The sequence below is a fragment of the Myxine glutinosa genome, chromosome 1 (assembly GCF_964187855.1).
Source record: "Myxine glutinosa chromosome 1, kmMyxGlut1.1, whole genome shotgun sequence".
In the NCBI taxonomy this organism is placed as follows: domain Eukaryota; kingdom Metazoa; phylum Chordata; class Myxini; order Myxiniformes; family Myxinidae; genus Myxine; species Myxine glutinosa.
In genome coordinates, this window is record NC_136261.1 from 100,660,669 (window position 1) to 100,683,930 (window position 23,262).

The following is a 23,262-nucleotide window of genomic DNA, read 5'->3' on the forward strand; positions in this document are numbered from 1 at the left end:
TGGGACATATGTTGAAGGCAGCGGGAAATCGGGGTGTGAAGAGAATGACAGAGATCTGCAATCTGGTGGTGAAAGAAGGCTGCATTCCAGTGGATTGGGAACTGAGTACCCTCGTCCCTCTATACAAGGGGAAAGGTGACCCTCTGGACTGTGGCTCGTATCGAGCGAAAAAGTTATTGGAGCATGGAATGAAGGTATTGGAAAGGGTGTTGGAGAGGAGGATAAGGAAGAAAGTGAAGATTGACGAAATGCAGTTTGGATTTATGCCAGGAAGAGGAACGACAGACGTGCTTTTTATTGTGAGGCAGTTGCAGGAGAAGTATATGGAGAAGAGGAAGAAGTTGTTTCTTGGGTTTGTTGATCTGGAGAAAGCATTCGATAGGGTTCCACGTGAAGTAGTGACATGCGCATTGAGGAAGTTAGGAGTGGGAGGAATGGTTGATCAGAGTAGTGATGGCAATGTACAAAAGAGCGCGCACAGCTGTTAGGATGAAGGACGGGAACAGTGGTGAGTTTGAGGTGAAGGTAGGAGTGCATCAGGGGTCGGTACTAAGTCCACTACTATTTGTAGCTGTGATGGAGGTGCTGGCTCAGAACGTAAAGGAGGGTTTACCGTGGGAGTTGTTGTATGCAGATGATCTGGTGTTGATTGCAGAAAGTATGGATGGACTGAAGGAGAAGATGAACAAGTGGAAGGAATGTATGGAGACAAAAGGTCTGAAGGTGAATATTGGAAAAACGAAGGTGATGGCAAGTGGTAAAGCATGTGGTGAGGTGGAAAGAACTGGGAAGTGGCCGTGTGCTGTGTGCAGGAAGGGTGTCGGAGTGAATTCCATTCAATGTACAATGTGTGCTGAGTGGGTTCATCAAAAATGTAGTGGTTTGAGAGGGTCATTAACCAGTGTGGCAGCTACATTCAATTGCAAGGTGTGCACAGAGGGAACTGCAGATGGAGAAAATGTTGAGTTGGATCTTGGAGATGGCGTGAAGCTGGAAGGTGTGAAAACATTTTGTTACCTTGGAGACATGCTGAATGGACAAGGTGGATCAGACTCGGCAACGGTTGCTCGAGTGAGATGTGCATGGAAGAAGTTTCGGGAACTGAGTGGCGTGCTGACGAGGAGGGGAGTGTCATTGAAGCTGAAGGGAAAGGTGTATGCTGCATGTGTGAGAAGTGTTATGATTTATGGGAGTGAGACATGGGTAATGAACGTAGAGCAGCAACGAAGGCTGGAAAGGGTGGAAATGCGAATGGTTCGGTGGATGTGTGGAGTATCGTTGAGAGAGAGGAAGACGAATGATGAATTGCGAAAGATGATGGGAATAGAGCCTGTGATGGATGCTGTGAAGAGAAACAGGTTGAGATGGTTTGGTCATGTGTTGAGGAAGGATGAAAGTAACTGGTTGAAAAGAGTGATGGAAATGAATGTAGAAGGAAGTAGAGGACGGGGAAGACCGAGAAAGACTTGGCTAAAGATGGTCGAAGAAGAAATGCGGGCAAGGGGGTTAACAAGGGGAGATGCAGAAAATAGGGCAAAATGGAGAACATTGTCATGGGGACCGCAAGGCTAACCCCCGCTCTTGCAGGGAAAATGGCCTTAAAATGCCTGTTGTTGTTGTTGTTGTTGTTTTAAACACTACAGTCATAAATAAGGTTTGGCATTGTCTGTGTGCTCGTGTAGGCTGTAGTATCATTTATTTTGATATTAATCTGTGTTTATAATCAAGTTGTCTGATGCAAAGCGTGCTTATGGGGACAAGCTTGGCTCAAAATAGTGCTGGATAGGGTGAGGACGTCTCGTCTATGTCCCTTCATCTGAATTTCAGACCGAGGCGGACTAGGCTGAGATATTAAATGGCGGCCCTATTGGAAACGGTGACTCCGCATCAACTGCATGCAGCCAGGCTGCTATATCAGGGCCAGCGATTGTCTCCACAGTGAGACCTAACATTTGCCTTATGACTGGTGAAGGGGAGCATGTTTGCACACCAGGCTCACATTGGACATGTGCATGCATGTGCTGGCCACACCCCCCGACAGACATGCACATGACAGGCTGGATTGACTGTTACAACTGGCATGTGCCCCACTGCCCCAGTGTGGGTGGGGTGAGCCCCAGGAAGAGATGGTGCTGTGGGAGGGTGCTATAAAAAAAATAGGTGCTTTGGGAATTGGACTCTCGCTCTTCCCTTTGCTCTCTGCCCTCTTTTGCTCACCTGCTGAAGATGTGGTAGAACCCTCACTCTTCTGCACAGGACACCCTCACCTTCCAGTTCTCCCAAGCCTCCTGCACGCACACAGAAGTCCTGAAGGAGGAACTCGGGCTGCACAACAGTGGCTTTGTCGTGCCGCTGCTGCCGCCATGTGGGGCCTCAAGTACAAATTCTGGTCTGGTTCGTGTGTGGATGACAGCTGTGCATGTGGCACCTTAGTTTCATTTTGGTTACACTAAGGGCCGAATTTACTATGTATTGCATCCATCTATCATGCGAGTTTTTCTGTTTGTTGTCTTGTGGTTCAATAAACTATTTATATTTTTAAGAGCTATTCATAAACTATTCATCATTCAGCATCTCGTTGCACTGAGCTAAAACCGTTTTAGATTATCGATCATCCCTGGCGGTACCACATTGTAAATAACATTAAGGTTAACCGGCATTGTAAGACCACATTTGACCAGTTCACGCGGAGTATTCGCACTGCTCAGAATACTCCGTTAAAATTCGGCTATCCATGCTCCACACTCGACTGTGGTTATACGCAGTTGTGCGGTGAGGGGTCAAAACGTGACAATGTAATTGATTTTTAGCTTAGCTACGCTGTCATAATCAGGATTTTCGACCTAGCCCATCACAGCAGCCAAATATATATGAATATGAATGAATGAATGATCATTTTAAGGCCATTTACCCGCTAGAGCGGGGGTTAGCCTTGCGGGCCCCATGGTAATCATGGTTCCCTGTTTGAGGCAATGTTTTTATGGCCGGATGCCCTTCCTGACGCCAACCCTTAGTCGCCTCTTACGATGCGCAGGGATACGGTGGACCTATTCTAAACCGGGGTACACACCAGGATCATTCATCCCAGCAAGCTGGTACTCAATTTGCCGACCTCGGAAGGATGACAGGCTGAGTCAACCCTCCTGGCGTTAATTCAGTGATCGACCGGGATTCGAACCCAGGATCCTAGGATCCCAAGCCGGCACCCTAACCGCTAAGCCAACACCAGGCTACAGCAGCCTAATATATAACCCCAAAAATTATAAAGCCCATCTCGCAAAGCATCTATTATAGAGCACATCAAACTCACCCAATTGTATGATAAACCTTTCCGTTGGGCAGATGGCGGTGTAGCACATACTTTTGAAACCTTGAAGAGAAGCGTGGGATAACACAGCCTATCAAAGGTGGTTGGTTCTACATATGGGGGAAGTGAAGAACAAGAGTTGAGGTGTGCAGTCAGCTTGGATTTTGGAAGTTTAACGAAGAGGGGTTTCTGGAAGAACATGTAGATCCTGGAGTTGTTGGGGTGATTCTGAGGACCGCGCGAAGGGAGCTCGATTGGAGCTCCCAACAAAGGGAGCTCGATTGGAGAAGTGGCTGTAAAAACGGAGGCCACACCTTCCTGCAATAACCTAGAGTCAGTAACACTGGCTCGTCATGGTAGCCATCTGTAATACTGAAGAAGGCACAACATGATGATGACCAAAAAATTTTTTTTTATTCCAGAGCAGAAAACGTACATCAATAGGTTGGGAATATTTTTAATTTAAAAAAATAAAATTCACAAGTACTTGTTTTGGAACTCCTGCCCCCAAGCCCTCTCCCTCCCACACTTCTCCCTGCTCTCAAATGTTGTGGTTGTGTGCTTCCCCTTCTCTCCCCATCTTGTCTTCCGCTCCCTCTTTTTGTATATTTTGTTTGTCTGGTTGATTTGTTTGTGAAATAAATGTTAGCTCTTTCACGAGCCTCGATTCAGTATACAAAAAAAAAAAAAAAAAAAAATGTTTTGATGTGCAAGGTGAATAGTTTAATCAATCATTTACATGGATTTTTCCAAACTTCTATACAAATTTCTTTCATCTTTGTGCTCCACTTCCTGCAGTACGGTGCAATTTGGCTGGTATAAAGTGTCTTGTATTCTCTCCATTTTGATTTATTTTTCTGTTTCCATTCTGTGCTTTTTACTCTTCCCCAGGTTGCATTGGAAGGTCTGCGGCCCACCATTCCTCCCGGCTCATCTCCTCATGTGACGAAGCTCATGAGGATTTGCATGAATGAGGACGCTGTACGTCGGCCCAAGTTCGACATGATCCTGCCAATCCTTGAGAAAATGCAAGACAAATGATGTGACCCAGCTGCGATGTGCATCTATCTTTTATTTCCACGTTTTTTTTTTTTTCTCTCTGCCATTTTAGAGCGGCAATGTCCTTTATCTTTTGGTCTTATTTGGGCATAATACCGTTCGTTTTATTAACGAGTATTGCATAATGCAAAACCCTGCACCCATTGCCTTTACATGTAATATATATATTCGCAACGTACAACCTGCTTTATTCAAAAAATACCTCTCGATTTGTAAATCGCTTTCAGGAAAAAAAAAAAGAAAAAAAAAAAGGCACATAGCCAGAGGCCGGACTTTTGCAGCACAGCTATCAGATGAGCGGTCAATTTGGAATTGAAGTTAATTTCTGCTCAGATTCTTCAATTTGCTCAATACCTTTATTACAATTATGAAATGGAAAACTTATGTTAGCTTTTGACAGTGATGAGTATTGAAAAGCCAGCTTCCTAATCACGCAAACAGGCAGCTTACAGCAGAGTGGGCTTGAATTGTGCTGGATATGTAATGAAACAATTGTTACAAGAAATTGAAACTAGTCTATTTTGCAATAAATGTAACCTGAGTAGCAAGTTGCTCGTGTATGTTGTGGATAGAGTGCCAATGCAAAGGAATAGGAAAAGGAAACTTAAGAACTGGAGTGGAAATAATCCTGCACATCTACATGAACTGCCCCTCCAAAGTGATCGAGGAGTGAGATCGAGGAGATGTTCATCTTTGCAACAAAGTAACCATGGCTCGATGGCCAAGTCTTCATTTCTGGGTGTCTGGAGAAAAGGGCCTTTTTGGCTATCTCCTCCTCCGATCCAAAAACCTGCAAAATAAGAGCCACGGGCAGTTCACACAGGATTTGGTGCTTCAAGTTAGTACCTTTGATTATTCTTAGGACTTGCATTAGTTGTTTGAAAAAATCTTAAATGCCATGCATTTTAAGATTAATTAAAACATTTAAAGAAAGGTAATGAAATAATCTATAGTGAAAAGATTGAGAAAGGAAGATCGGCAGCAGGGTTAAAGGGAAACGAGCTGACATACTAGGATGTGTTCTCAAGGTGTAGCAGCAGGTGCGAGAATCGGTGACGTTCAAAGCAGAAAATCAAATACAGATGAACAAACAGTACAGGAAATAATTGGACGGAGATAATTTGACAGTAATGCGTAAACAGGTGTTGTTGCATCAATAGGAACTTTGGTGAATGCAACAACAACAACAACAACATGCATTTTAAAGGCCATTTTCCCTGCTAGAGCAGGGGTTAGCCTTGCGGTCCCCATGACAATCTTCTCCATTTTGCCCTATTTTCTACATCTCTCCTTGTTAACCCCCTTGCCCGCATTTCTTCTTCCACCATCTTTAACCAAGTCTTTCTCGGTCTTCCCCGTCTTCTACTTCCTTCTACATTCATTTCCATCACTCTTCTCAACCAGTCACTTTCATCCTTCCTCAACACATGACCAAACCATCTCAACCTGTTCCTCTTCACAGCATCAATCACAGGCTCGATTCCCATCATCTTTCGCAATTCATCATTTGTCTTCCTCTCTCTCAACGATACTCCGCACATCCGTCGAACCATTCGCATTTCCACCCTTTCCAACCTTCGTTGCTGCTCTACGTTCATTACCCATGTCTCGCTCCCATAAATCATAACACTTCTCACACATGCAGCATACACCTTTCCCTTCAGCTTCAACGACACTCCCCTCATCATCAGCACGCCACTCAATTCCCGAAACTTCTTCCATGCACATCTCACTCGAGCAACCGTTGCCGAGTCTGATCCACCTTCTCCATTCAGCATGTCTCCGAGGTAGCAAAATGTTTTCACACCTTCCAGCTTCACGCCGTCTCCAAGATCCAACTCAACATTTCCTCCATCTGCAGCTCCCTCTGTGCACACCTTACATTTGAATGTAGCTGCCACACTGGTTAATGACCCTCTCAGACCACTACATTTTTGATGAACCCACTCAGCGCACATTGTACACTGAATGGAGTTCACTCCGACACCCTTCCTACACACAGCACAGGGCCACTTCCCAGTTCTTTCCACCTCACCACATGCTTTACCACTTGCCATCACCTTCGTCTTTCCGATATTCACCTTCAGACCTTTTGTCTCCATACATTCCTTCCACGTGTTCATCTTTTCCTTCAGTCCATCCATACTTTCCGCAATCAACACCAGATCATCTGCATACAACAACTCCCACGGTAAACCCTCCTTTACGTTCTGAGCCAGCACCTCCATCACAGCTACAAATAGTAGTGGACTTAGTACCGACCCCTGATGCACTCCCACCTTCACCTCAAACTCACCACTGTTCCCGTCCTTCGTCCTTACAGCTGTGCGCGCTCTTTTGTACATTGCCATCACTACTCTGATCAACCATTCCTCCACTCCTAACTTCCTCAATGCCCATGTCAATACTTTGCGTGGAACCCGATCGAATGCTTTCTCCAGATCAACAAACCAAAGAAACAACTTCTTCCTCTTCTCCATGTACTTCTCCTGCAACTGCCTCACAATGAAAAGCGCATCTGTCGTTCCTCTTCCTGGCATAAATCCAAACTGCATTTCGTCGATCTTCACTTTCTTCCTTATCCTCCTCTCCAACACCCTTTCCAATACCTTCATTCCATGCTCCAATAACTTTATCGCTCGGTACGAGCCACACTCCAGAGGGTCACCTTTCCCCTTGTATAGAGGGACGAGGGTACTCAGTTCCCAATCCACTGGAATGCGGCCTTCTTTCACCACCAGATTACAGATCTCTGTCATTCTCTTCACACCCCAACTTCCTGCTGCCTTCAACATATCTCCCACATAACTTTGGTGAATGCAAATGAAATTAAAATGGTTGGATACTTTTCAATTTTGACAAGAAAGTTGGGATATTTTCTTTTTACGGCGTAGCCTGTCGGGCCGTCCAGAACAGTGTTTGTCTGTCCGTATGTATGTATGTCCCTCACAAACGTACACAGATCAGAGATGAGGATCTGGTCACATGACAGGGGTGATGTGTTGTGATTATGTCTGTGATGTCATTACAGCGCATGACAGCTGACTCCACACACCGCCATTTTGATTTATATGCCGTTCAAGCCAAACATATGGTCGAACCTGTCATATATCACAATTGCCATGCCCTACCTTTATGTTTTTCATTCAGTGTGAAACACAAACAAATCGATTGTTAAAATTATCATCAAACATTGAAAGCATCGGCGTTACGGGTCTTGCAACGACACAGTGCATATAGCAGGCCTTAGGCTTCATGCCTTCATACCTCACCTTGAGGTGGCTTCGGACAAATTAGCCCAAGTTTCTTAATACAGTGACATCATCTTCGTAATAATAATAATAATAATAATAATAATAATAATAACTTAGTAAATATAATTATAACACTGCCATCCCTTTGCCGTGACTGCAAAGTTACTGGATTGGAGCGATGTATGGTTGGTTCATTGTTGACTCGAAACATATAGAACTAGAACGGGCACTCGGTAGAGCGCATACCTTCGCCGCAGCTACTGTTCTGTACTTGGTAAAAATACGATTTTGACCTTTTCGTGACCTTGACCTTGACCTTTGACCCGATTGCTCCCAAAATCTAATCAAATGTGTCCCGTATAATAACCAATCATCCCACCAAATTTCATGCAATTCGGTTGAATACTTTTTGAGTTATGCGAATAACATACACACACACACACACACAGACATACAAATAAATACACAGCGATCAAAACATAACCTTCCGCTTTTGCGAAGGTAATAAACCATGTGGTGTCTCAATGCAACCTTTTCACTTCCATGGTGACAGACAGCTCAGAGACTTAGAGTACTTCAAAATAATTTAATCGTTACATTATTTGCTAACTGGTATTCCCACCCAGGTCATACTATCCTCTTCAACTAAAGTATCAAACAAGCCTGGCTATGCCGCTGTTAGACTTTTGGTCTTCTTTGGATACGTAGTGGAAGACTTGGAGAAATAATGTGAGGACACATGAGGTGGACAAGAACACACCCCTCCCTGGCCACACGAAGCTGCATCGCCCCTCGCTGGCCACGCTGACTTGCATCGTCCTTCCCTGGCCACGCTGACTTGCATCGTCCTTCCCTGGCCACAGCGAGTTGCGTTGCGCCTCCCTGGCCAAGCCGAGCTGCGTTGCGCCTCCCTGGCCAAGCCGAGCTGCGTCGCGCCTGCGTGGCCAAGCCGAGCTGCGTCGCGCCTGCCTGGCCAAACCGAGCTGTGTCGCGCCTGCCTGGCCACGCCAAGTTGGGTCCAGCCTGTTTCATGATCTTAATAAATCCGGGATCACTGCTCACCTCCACTCATTTCCTCTTTTTCCCCACATATGAAACCAACATCCACATTCTATTAAATCTCATTCTTCCCTTTGGAAACCATGATCTTTTACACCCGCATTAACAAAGTTTGCAAAGAATGGCTACTGTTACATGCCTGATAACATTGTCAAAGGAAGGATGATCCATCGCTCCTGTGACAATATTGATGTCTTTGAGTCCACTCTCGATGGAAAGAATACATTCCACTGCACACCGATAATAGTATGCGGAGAGGGCCTCCAGTGCAAGAGAGTAAAGGCTGTAGTATTGAGAGGTCACAAGCTATAACACAAGATGCTCTACAGTGTACAGCATAGGCATGGAACATGTATGGGGCAAGCCAGAGTTTAAAAATGTGATCTTTCTTATGAGAGGTCTCCGTGGATGTTTCAACTATCTGAAAGTCATTGGCTAACATCTGGAGAATGCAGGACTTGATGACTAGTGGGGAGAATCAGATGTGTATGCTGATGATGCTGAGTCTCCTCGGGAAATGATGGCATTGCCTTTCTATGGCCGGTACACACGGGTAAGTGTGTGGTATAGACGGGGGATCGCCAACTCCTCTCCGTCTCTCTGCTGGCGGTTGGGAAGTTCACCCTCTTCGAATGAATTCCGGTGGAGTCGACGACTCTCATCCACCAGATGTGCAGAGCCATCTGGCATTTAAACCGCATGGCTGCGGATTGTTACCCTAGTAATGGGGACTGACAGGTACTACACCTTTCCCACAGGTGACCTCGGGTTATGCAAGGCAGGGGCATCCATCTCCCTGAGGTATCAGATGACACCCGCATACCCAAGGCGACAGAGACCATGCTGGAAGGAAAGGCCTACTATCATGAAGTGTCTGCACACCTGCTGACATATGGAGTACTGTGGCATATCAAATAGCCAATACTCTTGTTGGCTGAACACGATTGTGAATATGATGACATCAACCTTGAGAAGCTCGTGCAATGTGTGATGCAGCACTTTCAATAAGATAACTATTAAAACAAGAAGTACTCTCTACTGCTGTAAGCAAGCTGCCGCAAATGTTGGGTAATGAGACATTCAGTGGATGCATGAAGGACGTTCATGAATAACACTGAAAACCCAAACTTCATGCTATCGTTAACACACATGGACTTCAAAAGGGCTCAGCAAGTTGAGGAATGGCATCTGCACCTAGAATCATTTGCTGCTATATTTCCATGGATGGCTGACGACCCATGACCACACAAATTACGCAAGGTAGTCGTGTCTCTTTGTAGCGAAGAGAAATAACAGATGTTTGAACCAAGTTCCAGGTGATCAGGCTACAGAATGGATCAATAAAATGGGCAAAATGGAATCATTGGTCTCACAATAAATGACCAAGAAGGAGACAAGTTTGCCTCACAGGTCAGAAAGATCATGCATATATTAAGACGCAAGATGCCCTCTTCCACTTGAGAATAATGATGAGACCATAATACTGACGTACTCAGATATACCTCCGTCTATAATGTCTCGTCACATTGATGACGTCAAGAAGCTTTGCTACCTTAAGCAGTTGAACAGGTTTGATGTCTTTAGAAAAAGAAAAGCGTCTTCCTGATGATTGCGTCTGGTCAAATCTGTTTCTGGTGTTTGTTCCCCCTCCATCCCCTCCCTCACCTCAAACAGCTTAACGGCTGACTCCGCACGTGAAAAAGCTGAATGCCTCAACTCTGTGTTTGCCTCTAAATCTTGTGTCCCAAACCCATCCCTCTCTGTACCCACCGTACCCAGTCGTACCCAGCTGCTCCTGGACTCTGTGTCCTTTCCTCCTGACAAGGTGGAAAAGTTTCTGTCAACCCTCGACTCTGATTCTGCAACTGGTCCTGACGGCATCAGCCCACGGGTCCTAAAATCATGTTCTTCTGCTCTTTCACTCCCTCTTTCTGTTCTCTTCACCCTCTCTTTTGCTCAAGGTCATCTGCCATCTCCTTGGAAATCAGCCAACATCACCGCTTTGCACAAAAAAGGTGCAAAAACAGATCCCAGCAACTACAGACCAATCAGCCTTCTCCCAATTATCAGCAAAGTCATGGAATCCATCATTGCTTCAGATATTAAATCTTTCCTCTTCTCCAATGGCTTGATCTCTGATCATCAATTTGGTTTCAGACCTGGTCACTCTACTCTGGACATGCTGCTTCTGCTTTCTCAACGATGGATGGAGGTCCTCAACGCCAAACAGGAAATTAGAGCTGTCTCCCTTGACATTTCACGTGCCTTCGATACGGTCTGGCACCCTGCTCTGCTCTCCAAACTCTCCTCCTTTGGTATCCATGGAAATCTCCACGCATGGCTGGCGGACTTCCTCTCTGGTCGTAGTCAACGTGTGGCCCTGAATGGGTTTCTCTCATCTCCTCTTCCTGTTCAGGCTGGAGTTCCCCAAGGTAGTGTTCTGGGCCCTGTGCTTTTTCTGGTCTTCATCAATGATCTCTCTGACTCTCTTGAAAATCCTCTCTATCTCTTTGCTGACGACTCTACTCTCTGTCGCTCCATTCCTCATCCCTCAGATCGGCAGTCTGCAGCCTCCTCACTCTCTGCAGACCTGGACAAAATCACAGACTGGTCAAACAAGTGGAACATGTCTTTCAATCCTGACAAATCTCACACTCTTACAATGTCTTTCCGAAAGGACCGACTGGACAACCCTCCCATCTACTTTCTCAACAATCCTCTCCAAGAAGTTCTGTCGCTCAAGCTTTTGGGTCTCACTATCTGCCATGATCTATCTTGGGAAAACCACATTTCCAAGCTGGCCTCCAAAGCCAGTCGCCGACTGGGCATCCTCCGTCGTGCGAAGTCCTTCCTTGGCACACCTGAGCTCCTCACCACATACAAGGCTTTCATCCGCAGCTCAATGGAATACTGTTCCCCCCTCTGGGCTGGTGCTCCTGCCTCACACCTTGCTCGGCTTCACGCTGTTGAGGCCAAAGCTTTCAGAATCATTGGAATCTCCTGCGATGTAGTCAACGCCGAGGGCCTTTCACTCACTCACCGCAGGCAGGTTGGTGGTCTTTCTGTCTTCTACCGACTCCTCTCCGGCCTTGCTCCCCCAGCTCTCTCTGTGCTCTGTCCCCCCAATATTCCTTCAGGTCGCACAAGATCTGCCTGCAACCCTCTTCTGGTTAAACTGCCAAAGTCTAGGCTCTCTGCTCACCTTCACTCTTTCATTCCCCTTTTCTCCCGCCTCTGGAACAAACTCCCCCACTCCCTTCAATCCCACTCCTCCCTCCAGGTCTTTAAAACAGCTGTTCACCACCATCTCTTATCTTCCCCCATCGAAAACCTTGATCTTTTCTACCCCCGGTAATTCACCCCAGAGTCCTTGCAGTGTTCATATGTTTTAATCCTCTCCCACCTCCCCCCAAGTCCTCCCGATGTCCCTGCTCTCAAATGTTGTGTTTGTGTCCTTCCCCCTCTTCCCCCTCTCTTTTGTGTCCTTCCCCCTCTCTCCCCATCTTGTCTGCCGCTCCCCTTGTTTTTTGTGTTTTGTGTGTCGGTTTGTCTTTTTGTGTGATTTATGTTAGCTCTTTCACGAGCCTCGATCTTGTATACAAAAAAAAAAAAAAAAAAAAATTGCTTGAGATCTTAGGGTCTTGAGTTTGAGCCTCTGTCATGCTGTTGAAATAACACCAAGTGGGTTGATTCAGCCCGTCATCCTTCCGGGGTCGGCAAAATGAGTACCAGCTTACTGGTAACAGGGGCATGCATCAGTGGCACATCGGTGCTTCCAGATATGATGCCACAGACTGCATACGAAACAACAGTGAAGAGAGCGACTACCGGGAATGCCTCTCCACAGCTGTTGCACCCCACTATACAACAATAACAACAATGAAGAGTTGATAAATAGTTAACATTTTAAAATCATATGTAGTTTCTGGTTGTCATGCATTTTCCAATATTTCAAACCTGTGTTTAAATACCTTGTTTCAAAACTTGAAATTGTAGTCGGTAACAAGCGTTACGCCTAGGTCCCCCGTCGGGGAAGTGATGTGAGTTGACAAAGTGGAACACGCAGAAAACATGCTATGATATGATATTTCGCTCACAAGGGTCAGACAAACATGGAGGCGGCCATCTTGGATTTTGACGTGGCGACCCAATTTTCAATAGCGTTCTTCCTTACTCCTAGATGCACCCACACACCAGAAGGTACTTCGCTTATTTTTCAAGATATTTCGCTCACAAGGTTCAGACATATATATGGTGGCGGCCATCTTGAATTTTTACGTGGCGATCCAATTTTCAATAGCTTTCTTCCTTATGCCGAGATACACCCACACACCAAATTAGAAGTTGGTACTTCGCTTATTTTTCAAGATATTCATCTCACAAGGTTCAGACATACATGGCGGCGGCCATCTTGGATTTTGACGTGGCGACCCAATTTTCAATGGCGTTCTTCCTTATGCCTAGATACACCCACACGCCAGATTAGAAGTTGGTACTACGCTTATTTTTCAAGATATGCAGGTTACAAGGTTCAGACATACATGGCATCAGACATACATGGCGGGGGACATCTTGGATTTTGACGTGGGTTGCACCCACACACTAAATTCGAATGCGGTCCTTCGCTTACGCCCGCCCGCACGCACACACGGACGGACGGACACACGGACGGAGGGGAAAGCCATAGTCCCCCTTTCGCTCCGCTGAGCGACGGGGGACAATAAACTGATACATTCACCTCTTAAGTTATATTTTTCTGCCCACGCTGCTCTCAATACAACAATTTTTGTTTTAAACCAAAGAAAAACAGACCACACAAGCACAATTAACTCTGCATTTTCTACTTTGTGAGGTGGCGAGGCCTCGTCATTTCTATATGAAAGATAAAGTACATGCAGAAGACTATTCCCATGCCCCTAAAGTGTGATTAGAAGTATGTCACATGACTGATTATGCATGTTATCAGTTTCATGTCTAGCGAAATGAGTCCAATCATTGTAGGATACCACCGTGCTTGCCCAGCTTGTACAACTTCCAAAGGCATGATATTTTTGCTCGATTTTTTTTTTTTTGTTGTTGTATACAAGATCGAGGCTCGTGCAAGAGCTAACTTTAATTACAAAAAGACAAACTCACACATAAAACATAAGATAAAGGAAGCGGGAGACAAGATGGGGAGAGAGAGGGAAGCACATAAGTACAACACTTGAGAGCAGGGACATCGGGAGATCTGTGGGAGGGAGAGGGCTTGGGGGGGGAGGAGGCACGGGAATGGGGGGGGGGGGGGGAGAGGTATAAAACACATGGACACTGCTAGGACTTCCAGGAAGGAAGTCGGAATTTAAAATCATGTTTCTTGTGCCACCCTTACCTTTCCGATAATCCCTGCCAATTCCACACGAACACAAAGTGGGCTCTGGGGGTCAAAGCCGTGTTGGCGACAGTAATTCGTCTCAGCAAGGGAGATGCTTAGTGAAGCCACTGGGTCGACCTGTTAGTTGGAGAAAGGACACATGTAAAAAGTTGAAGGCACAGAAAATAATAAACAAAAAGGTGGAGGATTTATATCAGATACCTGAAATTAAAGACGTTAAGTAGTTGCAATGACAATTGCAATAGGGCCGACAGGTTAGCTTCGTTGTATTGGCGCACTCACCTATGAGCTGCCTAGCCTGGGATCTAATGTCGACCCAACTACACATGGTCTTCCTGATGTTTTACAGACTGGGTCATACATCAATGTACGTGCCATCCCTCAGATGAATGTTAAACAAAGCATCCCGTTTGCCAACATTAATTTGTGGACGTTGAAGATCCCACATGGAAGACTGTGATCTACCACCGACACCATGAACAAAGTCCAAATTCCTGCACACTCTGTCAAGTAACTTGCATCAGAGTTGCGACCTGTCCGGGATTGTAAACCCCAGGCAATAAACCCCTTCAGCGGAACTGATACTCTGTATCGAGCATTATAGACAAGACAATTCCAATAAAGGTGGAGGTTAGTTATCAGGTAGATGTACGGATATGATGTAAAGTGAGAATATGTTAGAAATCTCTTCAACCCACCAGGAGGTCCTTTATTGCCGGGTCGAATGCAGTAACGTAAAAGTATGGAACTCCAGAGCTGTTGTCAACGGTTCCATCGCTCATACTGAACACGGATGATCGAGGTGTCACGAGGTTAGACGAGGACCCATTGGAATCTGTCCACAAAGAGGAACACTACATTTTAAACAGACTTTGTACACTGACTGCACGTTTAATTCGAAAGCATCTGTAAATGCAAAGTCCATCCACATCCGCTTTATACTCAAGCTAAACTTGACAAAAACAACACTTTTAAATGTACATTTTATTCCTTTGTGTTTTCCATTTTCTCATAATAAAAGTTTGATGACAAAACCTCATGCAGTTAGTAAAAAGGTTATGGCCTGGATATTGCACATTCACACTGAAGCTCAATGGTAAATAAACAAACATGGAAGGGATTATTTTTTTTAAATGGGGGGCTAGCGCTCGACATGCTGGAGTGGAACTAATACGGGCTATGTATAGTCACTATGACTTTTCCCTTTCACATTTTGATCCAATTTTTACTTATTTTCTCCAAACTCTCATAATAAAGGTTTGTTGAAAATTTGATGACAAAAGCTCAAATGGTTAAAAAAAAAGGTTATGGCCTGGACAGACAAACAGACATATACACTGTTACGACAGGAAAAATACAAAGCAAGCGTGGGGGTCAAACACTGATTGAATTTTGGGTACAGCAAAAGAATATATATATATATATAGATATATATATACAGTGGAACCTTGACTTACGAGTTTAATTCGTTCTGTGACCGAGCTCGTAACTCAAATTGCTCGTTTCTCAAATCAAATTTCCCCATTAAAATGCATTGAAATGCTATTAATCCGTTCCAGCCCGCCAAAAACCACACCAATTTTTAAAAAAATATACAGTAGATATAAAAATATCTCGCACTTTATATTTCACCTGTATGCAGCATACAAGTTGGCAGGATGGCCTGGACTGGAGGTACGCACACTTGACTCTAAAGTCTAAACTGTCCAGCCTGGGTTTGAATCCCGACCCAGCTATAACCTGTCATGGGTGAATCACAGGCAGGGTGATTCATCAATGTGTGTACCGCTAAACTGGGCGCCCCGTTTGCGTCCCATTTGTTGTTGGATGTTAAGGATCTCACCGTGTTTTCCACAAAGAGAAGGCGAGCTATCGCCGGCACTCTGAACAAGTTGTGGCCTGGCATGCTCTTCCCCTCTGCCGTTATATACGTCCTCCTCGGCATCTTTTTCCAGAAGAGCCCTGTCTCGTCACAGTTGAAGATTTGCTGGGGGATGTATCGTTCGGCTTCTATCAGTTCGGCAAAAGTTATAATAAAATCTTCAGCTGCCTTCACATCCGCCTCACCAAGTCGACAACACGCACACCTCGCTCATGTTTTTCGACGATTGCGTGTTTTATATCCAAGCACATCATCCTCTTCTTCTTCTCAGTACCGTGTTTTCCACAAAGAGAAGGCGAGCTATCGCCGGCACTCTGAACAAGTTGTGGCCTGGCATGCTCTTCTCCTCTGCCGTTATATACGTCCTCCTCGGCATCTTTTTCCAGAAGAGCCCTGTCTCGTCACAGTTGAAGATTTGCTGGGGGATGTATCGTTCGGCTTCTATCAGTTCGGCAAAAGTTATAATAAAATCTTCAGCTGCCTTCACATCCGCCTCACCAAGTCGACAACACGCACACCTCGCTCATGTTGTTCGACGATTGCGTGTTTTATAGCCAAGCTCATCATCCTCTTCTTCTTCTCAGCACTGCACTTGGCACTCACTTTCTTAGGCCCCATGGTTAAAACTAAGAAATTTTCCAAAATAACCAAAATGCGAAAACAAAAATGCAGCGATATACGGCAGAGATACTGTACTTGCACGGCAAGATAACCACGTGACCGGGTGGCGAAAGCTCGTAACTCAGATCTCGGCTCGCATCTCAAAGCAATAAACCGCCCGAGCGACGGCTCGTATCTCGAAAAACTCGTAAGTTGGGGCACTCGTAAGTCAAGGTTCCACTGTATATTGTAACGGATTTGGGAAACCCTGCACTTGGTGTAATTATTGTAAATACCACCCTCTGTAAATGTAATGATTCTTGTAAATACCTCCGTTTCATGTAAAGATCAAAGGCCGTCCTTTTAGTTAGTCCATCGCACACACGTAGAGAACCATAGGATCCCTCAATAGTTATATCATTATTATGTGTTCCAGTTTAAGGCTCTGTTTTCCATTAGTTGACTCTGCATTGCACCAAAATCAAATAAGATAGATCCCCTACAATATCGCCGTAGCCTCCAAAGCACCAGCACGGCGGCGTTCGCCACCGTTGCATTGGGTGGTTGTTATTGGCATCATCATCGCCCCAAACTCCATTGAACACGAGGTCATCTCGGAGCAGAAGGTGGGAGGAGTCAGCCAAGCGCCAGGAACAAGGCGTGGCTCTGCCAGCGCCTCATCAAGGGGCGGGACCGGTGAGTCCTCGCGACCAACCAAGGCCGAGGCGAGCTCACCGGTGGGCGTTTCCAAAAGGCAGGCGGCTTGATCGCACCAGGCGCAATATAAGCGCACGCGCAAGCCTATTCAGAGAGATGCGTGATCCAGCTGAACCGGAGAAGACAGAAAGACGTGAGGGGGTGCTGATATTGCGGCAATAAACCGAGACCCTCTAGGGGCCCTATTGTCGCCGGTTGTGAAGACGCAGAGCTGCCGGCTGCTGTTCGCTCCTAGCCTGTTCGCACCAAGAGGCGTGAACTTGAACGCTTACCGCTGCCTGGATCCTTCTTCCCCCCTGACGCATCCTTACCATCGGCCTGGACCATTCGCTCCCTGAGCCATTCCTGCCTGCAATTTCCCTTTGTCGTGTAAGTCCATGGTCTGTCCTTTGTGTTGTCTGGGTATAAGTTAAGCCTGTATAAGTAAGAATTGCCCTGTGTATCTGCTTCTTCCTCTTCCCTGTAAATTACTTCGTTCTTCTTTTCTTCTTTGGGTTATTGTACATAATTAATAAATATCTGTTCCTCCATTCTTTGATTTCTTCTTTCTCATCCGATCACTTTAGAGATTTCCCAATTGAGTTCCTGTGGTGCGATTTCGGCCAACGTTTCTAATCGGGTTAGTCTTTGTTAAATGGCTCGAACTTCGGACTGCTAACCCGCTCGGCAGATAACATCTAAAACCGGGGTTCAAGCGGTACTTGTCTCCTTGTTTTGAGGAGGGATTGGTGAAGGTATTCGGGAGAACACCTTGACCAATAACCCTGATCAATCCCACCTCGCAAAGGAGCGTTACAAGTACCAGGACCGGGGGAGACGGCCAGCTTAACAGGACAAGGGGATTAACCCCCCCCCCCCTTGCTAACGGGAGAGCCGTCCCCCGTTTCCGTAACATTATTTATATATATATATATATATATATATATATATATATTGTAACGAATTTGAGAAGTGTAACGGTTTTTGAGAAGTGTAACAATTTTGGAGGAAGTGTAACGAATGTGAAAACGTTACAATGTGAACGTTACAAAAGTATGGTAACACCCTGGTAATGTAAATAATGGTCGCAGCCGTCCTCCTAGTTAATTCCATGAAACTTACACGCAGGTCACGATATATCTTTTTAAATAGTGTATTTCCTTATTCCATGTAGGCTAAATCTGTGTTTCCCACTAGATTGACTTTGCATTGTATCAAACAAAATAAGAGTAGGCCCTTGCAATTTCCCCAAACATCTCCGCTCTCCAAAGTTCCTTTCAAAAGGGTGGGAGTTGTGTTCAATCCCGCAAGCCGCCATTGCCCATGTGCTAATCTCGGAGAAGAAAGGCGTGTCTCCACCTCGTCATCAAGGGGAGGAGTGAGCCAGAGGGTCGCATGGCCAATCAGCACCGCGGTGAGCGACCCGGTAGGCGTGCCCTCGCAGCCGGCGGCTTGATTCCGCCCGAGGTGATAAAAGCGACTGTAAGGGACTGCTTTACCAGATGACTTGGGAGATGACCTGGGAGATGAGCAAAGAGGCGGCACCAAGAGGAGCGGTGAGATGCGAAACGCTCCAAGCCAAAGAGGAGAGGTACTCGGCAAGGAAACCAGCTTTGGAGAGACGCGCTGAAAGGAGGGAGACGGCTCCACCACAAGAAGAGGAGCAGGTGTGCCGAACCAGCGCGTGACGTCTACAGCAGCGGATACGCGACGGAGGGTTTTCCCGCCAAAAACCGCGAGGAATTGAGAGCTGCTGCCTCCGACCTTGCCTCCCTCTCAAGCAATCCACCTCCAGCCCTACCTGCCTGCAATATCCCCTGTGTAAGTGTGAACGTCCTGTCCTACTCGTTGTCTTGGGATTAAGTAAATTGAGTAGAATAAGCTAACGATGCACTGTGTGACTGCTTTTTCCATCCATTGCTTGTAAATAATTTTGGTCGCTCTTCCTTTTTGCTTGTGTGTGTATAATAAATCTGTTCTTCCTCCGTACTCTGTCTTTTTCTCTTTTCCTTCTCTTTCGGTCGCTTTAGAGGTTTCCCGATTGAATATCTGTGGGGCGATCTGGTCAACGTCAGGTGGAATCGGGTTCTAATCGGGGAGTAACTGTTCGGACGCGGTAATACACCACCGCTTGGTCAATATAACATCTAAAAACCGCGTCTGTAACAATATATATAAATATATATATATATATATATATATATATATATATGTATATATATATATGTATATATATATATGTATATATATATATGTATATATATATATGTATATATATATATGTATATATATATATGTATATATATATATGTATATATATATATATATGTATATATATATATATATGTATATATATATATATATATATATATATATATATATAGTATATATATATATACAGTCATGTGAAAAAGTAAGTACACCCCATGTAAAGTTTTGACTTTTTCAACGTATTTCAACATACAGCTCTTTGATCTTCATTTCAACAATATTGATAGATAAAGGTGATATAATAAAACAAATATCATGAAACATTTACATTTTGTAGTCCATTGTATAATTTAAATAAACATAAATGCAAATTTCGCATGTGGAAAAAGTAAGTCCACCCTTGGCTCCAATAGGTGGTATTGCCCCCTTTGGCAGAAACAACCTCAAGTAGGTGTTTCTTATAACTGTCTACCAGTCTCTGACATCGACTGGGAGAAATTTTTGCCCACTCCTCCATGCAGAATTCTTTCAGCTGTGCGATATTTGGGGGTTTCTTGCATGCACAGCTCATTTCAAATCCCCCCACAACATCTCGATGGGATTTATGTCCGGGCTTTGCCTTGGCCATTCCAGAACCCTCAATTTCTTTCTTTTCAGCCATTCCTTGGTGGTTTACTGGTATGTTTAGGGTCATTGTCATGTTGCAAGGTCTACCTTCGGTTGAGCTTCAGCTTTCCGACAGATGGCCTCACATTATCCTCAAGCACCCTCTGGTACAATGAAGAATTCATAGTGGATTATATGATGGTGAGCTGCCCAGGCCCTGAAGCAGCAAAACTGCCCCAAACCATAATATTTCCACCGCCATGCTTTACAGTTGGTATCACGTTCTTGTGGTAAAATGCTGTCTTTTGTTTTCGCCAAACATGTCTTCTGGTACTGTGGCCAAATAGTGTGGAACTACCTTTGGTGTGGAACTCTACCTTTGACTCATCTGTCCAGAGCACATTGTTCCAGAAGTGCTGGTCTTTGCCTCGGTGTTCATTGGCAAACTTTAGTCTTGCCCTGATGTTCTTTCTGGACAGCAAAGGTTTCCTCCTGGCACACACCTCCCATGTAGATCAAATTTGTGCAGCCTCTTTCTAATGGTAGACGCGTGCACTTTGACATCAACAGTGGCAAGAGCTACCTGTAGGTCCCGTGATGACATTCTGGGGTTCTTAGAGACTTCCTTCAGCATCTTGCGGTCTGCTCTCGGGCTGAACTTGCTGAGGCGGCCTGGCCTGAACAAGTTGGCAGTTGTTTGGAATCTTCTCCACTTGTAGATGATCTTCCGGACAGTCGAATGATTGATTTCAAATTGTTTGGAGATCTTTTTAAATCCCTTCCCAGACTCGTAGGCATCTATAACCTTCTTTCTGAAGGCCTCAGAGAGCTCTTTTGATCTCCGCATGGTGACGCTGCACACTTCAACAGCAAACCAAACTAAATGTCTGATATTTAAATAAGACAGGTTCCTCCAAGATCCTCTCCAACGATGTTCTAATCATTTGCACCTGAGCTGGTGCACCTGATTCTAATTTTAGGTATTTGAAGTAGTGATAAATGTAGGAGTGTACTTACTTTTTCCACATGCGAAATTTGCATTTATGTTTATTTAAATTATACAATGGACTACAAAATGTAAATGTTTCATGATATTTGTTATATTATATCACCTTTATCTATCAATATTGTTGAAATGAAGATCAAAGAGCTGTATGTTGAAATATGTTGAAAAAGTCTAAACTTTACATGGGGTGTACTTACTTTTTCACATGACTGTATATATATATATATATATATATATATATATATATATATATATATATATATATATATATATATATATATACTTGGCATTTAATATGGAATATTTTTTTTGTGGGGGTGAACTTACTTTTCAAGATGACTTAGAACCAAAAGTTCATTGGAATTATATTGAAATTATTCGAGATTTTGTTAATGTGACCTTTAAAAGAAACAAAAACCACATTTGACATTTCGAAGCAAATAAATTGATCCTTGAAAGTGATGTAAACTGATATCGAACTCAATTCACGGACAGTACTGTGTTAAACTTTTGTACGTTTTCCAGAAGTATCTCTTTATTTTGCACATTAGCCAAAAAAAATTTCAACAGAAACAAAAGCTAAATTGTGACTGGGGTTACAGACAGGAAAATTACAGTTCAGTACTTTGTGTAACCCCCACGAGCATTCAGGAGAGCACATACACATTGAGGCATGCTGTTCACGAGATTTGCCAAGGTTTGGACAGGAATCGCTTGCCATGCAGTGACAATAGTCTGCTGCAAATCACGCACAGAGGTAGGCTGCTGGTCCAAGTTGTCGATTTGACGCGTTAATTCTGCCCACAAGTTCTCTATCGGATTCATATCCGGGGACATGGCAGGCCACTCCATATGCTCTACACCACGGTCAGCAAGAAAGTGTTGGATAATGCGAGCACGATGAGGCCGTGCATTGTCATCTTGGAAGACAAAGTTTCCTCGAAAGGCTGCACGAGCAAATGGAAGCAATATTTCTTCCAGAATGACCCTGTACTTGAACTGGTTCAGGTTTCCATTCAGAACAACCAGGTAAGTTTTGCCCCCTGCATGAAAAGCAGCCCAAACGGTCACCCCACCACCTCCAGCTTGGACTCTTGGCACTATACAATCTTCGTTGTGGGCTTCATGCACTTGTATGCGCACTCGGACATGGCCATCTTGACGATAGACCAGAAATCAAGACTCATCACTGAAGGTCACGTGATTCCAGTGTCCTGGCTGCCATTGACGGTGCTCTCTGGCCCACTGCAATCGGAGCTGGCTGTGTTGTCTGGTAAGGCGTGGCTTTCTCAGGGGACGCCTGACACGATAGCCTGCTTGAACCAGTCGTTGGTTGACTAGCCTTCTGGATACAGGCACATTTGTCAGTTACTGCCACTCAGCCCTAAGCCGATTAGCTGACTTGGTACGGCCATTGCAGACTAACCGGTGCAGCTGGCGATCATCTCTCCTTGTGGTTCTGCGTGGACGTCCTGGCCTCGGTATTGGAATAGGGACACCCCTCTGAGCATTTCGTTTCAGGATCTTTGACACCTGACCTTGAGTGATGCCATACTGCCGAGCAATAGCACGCTGTTTCATGCCAGAATTTCGTAAAGCCACCACTCCATGACAAACAGCATTGTCAAGTTGACGGACCATCTCCAGAGGAAGCGGCAATAACTTTTGTAGACGTGCAGCAGTTGTTTTCCACTAATACAGAACGCAACAACCCTTATATACCCGATTGTGAAGCCAATCGTCAAATGTACCTGTCCTTACATTTTGTCACGCCACCTGTGATATAATCCTGTTATTGACTTCTTGCTGCGAAAGACAATCAGTGACATGGTTCTTTCAACAAAGACATCACCGAAGGGTAAAAGAAACTCACCAGATTGATATACTGAGTTCAGAAAGTAAACCCAAGTCAAGAAAAAAAAAAATTCCATGTTAAATGCCAAGTCTGTATATATATATATATATATATATATATATATATATATATATATATATATATATATATATATATATATATATATATATATATATATATATATATACAGTGGAACCTTGACTTACGAGTTTAATTCGTTCTGTGACCGAGCTCGTAACTCAATTTGCTCGTTTCTCAAATCAAATTTCCCCATTAAAATGCATTGAAATGCTATTAATCCGTTCCAGCCCGCCAAAAACCACACCAATTTTTTTTTAAATATGCAGTATATA

The 23,262-nt window shown here is 44.6% G+C and overlaps 2 protein-coding genes across 5 annotated transcripts in view; one reads left to right on the top strand and one right to left on the bottom strand.

The window, feature by feature from the left end:
• The window catches only part of ILK (integrin linked kinase), a 53,133-nt gene extending 48,219 nt beyond the window's left edge, over positions 1-4,914 (top strand). For all 3 annotated transcript variants that reach the window (XM_068115806.2, XM_068115799.2, XM_068115815.2), the window contains exon 13: positions 4,199-4,914. In XM_068115806.2, the coding sequence (XP_067971907.1) occupies positions 4,199-4,348 (150 nt within the window). In that variant the 3' untranslated portion in view covers positions 4,349-4,914. The remainder of the gene's footprint in view (positions 1-4,198) is intronic.
• CREG1 (cellular repressor of E1A stimulated genes 1) overlaps positions 3,703-23,262 on the bottom strand; it is a 100,787-nt gene continuing 81,227 nt past the window's right edge. For both annotated transcript variants that reach the window (XM_068115828.2, XM_078775176.1), the window contains exons 3-5: positions 14,752-14,888; positions 14,051-14,170; positions 3,703-5,156 (exon numbers count right to left, since the gene is read on the bottom strand). In XM_068115828.2, the coding sequence (XP_067971929.2) occupies positions 4,971-5,156; positions 14,051-14,170; positions 14,752-14,888 (443 nt within the window). In that variant the 3' untranslated portion in view covers positions 3,703-4,970. The remainder of the gene's footprint in view (positions 5,157-14,050; positions 14,171-14,751; positions 14,889-23,262) is intronic.